This window comes from Polyodon spathula, chromosome 20, assembly GCF_017654505.1.
Source record: "Polyodon spathula isolate WHYD16114869_AA chromosome 20, ASM1765450v1, whole genome shotgun sequence".
NCBI lineage: Eukaryota > Metazoa > Chordata > Actinopteri > Acipenseriformes > Polyodontidae > Polyodon > Polyodon spathula.
This window is the reverse complement of record NC_054553.1, coordinates 7,626,720-7,632,908: the sequence shown is the minus strand read 5'-3', so window position 1 is coordinate 7,632,908 and position 6,189 is coordinate 7,626,720. Positions and strand designations below refer to the sequence as shown.

Genomic DNA, 6,189 nt, shown 5'->3' with positions numbered 1-6,189 from the left:
GCACCTCACTGAAAATTGGGGGTATTGTTTGGAAAGTGATGGTACTCATCAACACCAGAGACTAGGACTGTAGCGTTAAAGGTGCGAGGACGATCTGGGTCCTATAAGAAAGAAAAAAAAGAAAGGTTTTCAAACCATTTTTAAAAAGATTGTGAATGCAGTTGGATAATTCATTGCCTTTTACATATGGGTTTGAATCTTGTGTTAATGTGTTCAGCGCAGACGTGAGAATGCAAGGATGTCATTTTTAGTTTTTTTTTTTTCAAAAATGTTAGTCTAAACTAATGAGGAAATTGTATTTCCTCATTCTAAAAGCAATATTGTGTCCTCCCACCCCCCAAGTAATGCAGCCTGTGTTTAACAAAAAGTATCAGTAGGTTATATCTCATTTTGAAGATATTTAAGTGCCTCCTAAATTTTTAAGCTGTCCTTTGGCAAGCTCAGGTTGACCCCTCTCTCCCCACTGAAAGGTGATGTGCTTACCTGAACAGGATAGGCAGAGGTTGGCACATAGCGGATAACGAACCCACAGCGCCTCCGAGTGGACAAGTTGGGCTCACTGGCATGGACTGTCAGACCATCGTGGATCTGGGATATAGGGTATTAGAGTGAGTAGAGTGCCCTCTCGTGCTGACAGGAGCCATGACTGATGACAACTGGTTCTTGCAGTTTGCTTGTGAATTTAACTCCTTTTTATTGAGTATCCAATATTTATCACATTTAAAAAACACAACAAAAACTGTTTAGTTCAATAATCATGATTGATGGAGTTTGGGAGATTATTTATTGTATGATCTCCTGTTAGAACATAGAACGGTTTGGAATTTCTCAAGGATGAACTTTTTTGGTTTTGATGCACTGTTTCAAAGTGGAGGTCACAATTGCCAGCATACAGGTGGACAGTTATTGTTCCTGAGATGGAAAGCTTTCTTTTGATACCAAATAAATAAAAATATACAAAAACTAAAATATTCAAAAGCACAACAACACTCTTGAAGTACAATTTCACTGAGCCAGGCCACTTCTCAGGTGTTATTATAGAAGTTACTTACAGACATTTGTCCGATCTGCAGAGGGCACTCCACAGCCTCACTCGTGTTGAAGAGGTGTTCTGGGATCTCCTGATTGGCTGTCAGCATGTTCCCTGGGTTGGGTGAGGTGATGTGGGGGAGGAGACCTTGACGGTGACTTCCTAAAAGATATAATGGAATTAAGTTTCATTTAAAGACATTGAAATTGTTTTAAACTGAACACCGGTTTTTGTACCGTTAAAGTTGATCGATTAGACTGCAGTTTAAGATTCAGTCATAAAATCTAAAAACATGTTCAAAATTTTGATGAAATATATGTTTATTTTAATTTGTTAACCAGGTATATAAAGACCCTGGCAGCAGCTAGAGAGAGATAAATACATATGAGCAATATTTAAATGTGAAAAAGCAGCAAGATACATCTAAATAAGTATCAATACACAATAAATGCAAGAAGAAAAGGTGTGAGTCACAGTACCTGGGATGACCTGCAGGACTCCATTCTCTCTGTCTACGTCGTCCAGGGCCAGCCACACCGAAGCCACTGAACCCCCCTCAAAACCCCAGTACCTGCCATTCAAAATCACACTCTGGGTCAGTGATGATTTAAGCATCATCTCCAGTATCACAAGAACCCCTCCTCCCAGCATCATTGCATTAACAAGCCCCCTTGAAGTCCAGTGCTTGTGTAATTAGTGCAACTATTAAATAAACACCCTCTTACTTTCTTGTTTTACCTTTTTTCTAATGCTAGACAAACTTCCAGTTGAACTGTGATAAAAAAAAAAAAAAAAAATACAGGAGCTATAAGCTTTGGGCATGCACTTGCTTGAGGTTGATTCAATAAACAATACAGCACCTTCATTATGTCAGTGTTTTATGAAGACATTTAATCAAAGGTGCAATAAACAGGATTGCTATAAAGAAACCTCAAAAGTTTTAAAGGGAATGTGGAAAGAAGTTTATATCTGACAGTGTACATGTACTGTATGTGTATAAAGGGACCTGGTCACATATGCGCCCTATACATAATGCACAATATCGCCCCCTGGTGGGTATGAAACAAAATCTTTAGGCCCATTATTACTGCAATGAATGCATTTCATTCCAAGTTGTCTTCAAAATGTCTGGCTATAAAACAGCTTTGTACAGTATGTGTTTAAAATGAGGCATTGCTGTCCTACATTACTGACCTGATGTCCTGGTGCCAGGCAACATAGGGAAGCACAGGCTTCTGACTTTCACAGTCAGCTGAGGGGCTCTTCTGTTTGATCGGGTATTTGCAGATGAAGCGTGAATCAAGGAGGATGACGTTTGGTCCCAGGATCCCCTTGATTAGCTCCAGCACCTTGGGATGGGTGGCCAGAGACATCACCCAGCGGTACTTCAAGTGCACGTTATGAAGACTGTACTGGGCATACTCCAAACCTACAGTGGAGAGAGTAGGTAATAGAGATGAGGACAGGCACTCAGCAGTGCATTGATACAAGCCATGGCAAATTAAGAGACTTTATATCTATTCCAGTTGTACAACCAAACAATCTCCTAGGCATATACTCACCGAACTCCCTCTCCAGTCTACTGAAGCCCTCTGTAGCTCTTTCCAGCTCTTCTGGGCCTAGCACTGGCACTCCTGTTAGAAAGCCATGCTTCCAGTAGTTCTCAGACAGTTCAGCCAGGGAGGGGGTCATCGTTGTGTAGAATTGGTGGTACAGCTGCAAGCTCACTTTCTGTGTTTCGCGTTTCGGAGTCTGGTTGATGGTCTTAGAGGAGAATTCAGGACTCAAGAACTTCAGCTATATATACAGGTAAAAACTAGGAAACAAAATAAATTATGAAAATCAGGGTAATACAGGCTTCACTACTTCTTTTAAGCAGGCTTACACAAGGCTTAAAATTACCTCTAGTCTATCTCGTAAGAAGAAAATGAGCACAATATATACCTGTGCAGGTAACCCCACCTCCTGACCCTACCATACGTATGGGTAAAATTGCAAAATATTTCAGAATACAAATCAAAGAATACATATTACCTTCCCCCAGTGACTCAGCCTACAGTGGTATTGTCAAATAAGCATGACTCATTCCAATTACACAAGGAAATGAGCGATTGGTCAACATGTTTTTACTTAAAATACATTTTAGGGTTACTCATGTCCTTCATTGGTATGCCTGGGTAAAGGAAGTACTGCATATTAAAATACTATATACCTCAGGCAGCTGATGTTATGTCACTTCATCAGTGGAAGAATGTCAAGCAAAACCTCTACTTCACTGACAAATCTAAAATACCACAAGGCAATACTAATTGTGTTATCAAACCACGGGAACTGCTTGAACCACTCCGTGGAAAGTTGAACAAAAAAAACATAAACAGAATTAAACTTATGAAAGCAAAGAAGTGGGGTTACATTTTTTTCTTACTGGGGCTACTGGCATAGCCTATGATTTATCTATGTGTAGTATGTGCAGAGGAAACATTTGTACAAGTGGCTGTTCAAACTGGAAAAAGAAAACCGATAAATGTAGTGATCACCAAAAAAACTGTTTGCATGTGCCAGCAGGTACACCATTTTGTACCATTGTGCAGAAAAAGCAATCAAATGTGACAAAACAAACACAGGAGTTTATTTCAATGATCTAAAGAGTGATGTATGTAAATACCCCTGCTCTTTAACTCAGTGTAACCCAGCTGGGATTTACTTACAGATTTAACATTACAAATACAGTGTGACAAAGTCATGAAAAATCTAGATTTACATTTTTAAAATAGATCCCATAATATAAAAGAGAGCGTGTGGCAGAGCAAAGCTCTGCCCTTTAAATTGGCAGGGATGGGGTTAACTTCCCCTGCCTGCCTGGGTTTATTATGTTCAGGTGGCTGGGGTTGATTAGTTGATTAGGTTGATTAACGATCAATCAGCGCCCAGCCACCTGATATAAAAGGAGGCCTCTGCTTCTCATTTGGAAGAGGGAGCTGAGGAAGCAGGTTGGTTTTTTTGGTTGTTTGGAAAACTTGAATCCAGTGAAGGCATTGCCCAGCCTGGAAACTGTTATTTTTGTAAGTTTTGCTTTTTATCTTTTTGGTGTTTAAATTGCTTTGTTTTGGCCCTTGTGCCCTTTCATTTGTGTTTATAATAAAATAGTTATTTTTTTGAACTGCAGTCTGTCTCTGGGCCTCTATCCACTCGCCAGCCTGCCACAGAGCGTTAACTTGTATTCTCCTTGTTGCTTAGGTTCACTTTGCGTACATTAAATAATTTTAGTCATTACGTCCTGGTGGCTTTTTAAAACAGAAGATTGAACAAGCCCTCCCCAATCACGATGCACAAATGATCTAACAGGGGCGTCTAGTTTGTGGAGCAATGTGAGAAGTGCATAAAGTTTAAAGGAAACATAAACTAAAATAAGTAAATAAATAACACAGATATGATGCAAATTGAAAGAAAAGGAAGGATACAAGTGTAATGAAATGGTGATAATGAAAGAAAGGGTGGGTAAGGGAAATGTCTAGGGGATTTTTTTTTTTTTTTGTGTTTATTTTCCAAATGGTCTCAGGCTCTTTACTTAAGAAAAAATGTGCACAATGTGGAAAGTCAGCATGCAAAAATCTCTGTCAAACTTGTTGGCAAGTGTCTAGAAAGTGGATTTTGGAATCAGGCAGAGACTGTAGCAGGTCAGCACGTATGTAATACTAGAAGGGTGTGTGAGGAAATACTGTAAAAGAAGAGTAATGGAGAGTCCTGCATGCCTTCACCTGTGTGTGTCCTTCCCCCCTGAATGCATCTCATCATAAACTTACAGAGGCAATGTAAACTGTACTCAACACAAGTATATTCCAGTAATCAGTGCATTTGTTTGTTGTTTCTGTTCTGATAATATATCATTCCATATATATCATTGTGACGGAAAGATGAGTTCTGGTGATAAATCTTCCTCCCAACCTGTGAGGGCGCTAAAGAACGGGAGGAGAAGCATCTGGAAGGGCTGGCCTGACAGTTCGTTTCCGGGTCAGGGAAGTGGGTCAGCCTGGATGGAAGCGCGACTCTGTTGTAAGACCGTATTGATTTGAGAGATAAACGAGAGACAGCTGCAAGTAATAAGGCAGCTGCAACCGTTTATCTCGATATCATGCGGGATTACATATAGGGGCCAGGGTAACGCTGGTCTTTTCCTTCGTTTGGGTAAATGTTCGGAGAGAGAAGGAGCGAGAGAGGAGCTCTCGTTGTTGCAGAGAATTACGTGTTGTGTATTGTTGTGTTTGTTTGTAATTGTCTGCGTTTTGCACCACCAGACAGTTAACTCACCGGTCCGGAGCTGTCGACCAGGGTCAGCACAATCCGGATCACCACTGCACGGAACCGTCACGAAATACAGTGTCTTCACCCACCACAAGCACGTCTGCACTCACCCAGGACTGGTGACCGTGTGTTCGTTTTGTTCGGGACTGTGTCCGTGTTATTGCTATCCCCGTGCTTTACACATTGTTGTGTATAGCCGGGGATTTATTATTTAACGGTCACCAGACCTGGATTATAAATAAAAGCACCTTTTCACTGGAAACTGTTGTCTGCCTGTCACTCCTGCATCGCATCACCGTTATACCTGTTCCCCTCCACTAGCCACTTTGCCACACGTGGTGTCAGAACACGGGACTATGGACCGCAACGCGCTGGCGGAGTTGCTGCAGGCACTGGAGACCAGACGGGATGCAGAGGAGAGACGGAGGGAGGAGCGCTATACGGCGCTCATTGAACGGGTAGGGCTGATCGTTGCTGCAGGAGCGACCCCTACCGGAACATCATTGATGTCGGCCCCGAAGGCACGGGCCATGAAAATGACGGCGGAGGATGATCCGGAGGCATTTTTGGTGGCGTTCGAGCGGCTGGCAACCGCGGCGGGATGGCCTCGGGAGTTCTGGGCAAGCCAGCTAGGACCTTGCCTGATCGGGGAAGCGCAGGCAGCTTACCAAGCCCTGAGCGACCAGTACGCCACTGACTATGACCTAGTCAAGCAGGCTATCCTCCGTCGTCTCAACATCACCGCGGAGACCCACCGGACGCGGTTCCGCGAGTACCGGAGAGCCCCGGAGACACGCCCCAGGGTGGTGGCACAGCGGTTGTGCGACCACATGGTCCATTGGCTGACCCCAGAGAAG

General features: G+C 42.7%; 1 protein-coding gene across 1 annotated transcript; it reads right to left on the bottom strand.

Annotated features, from left to right (window-relative positions):
- Window positions 1-3: 3 nt before the first annotated feature.
- Window positions 4-2,935, bottom strand: LOC121295325 (probable alpha-ketoglutarate-dependent hypophosphite dioxygenase). Its single transcript, XM_041219812.1, has 6 exons — window positions 2,593-2,935; window positions 2,225-2,459; window positions 1,510-1,601; window positions 1,053-1,192; window positions 484-588; window positions 4-101 (listed from the first exon to the last, which is right to left on the bottom strand). The coding sequence occupies exons 1-6, from the start codon at window positions 2,720-2,722 to the stop codon at window positions 6-8; spliced, it is 798 nt and encodes a 265-aa protein (XP_041075746.1). The 5' UTR covers window positions 2,723-2,935; the 3' UTR covers window positions 4-5.
- Between the last annotated feature and the right edge of the window lie 3,254 nt (window positions 2,936-6,189).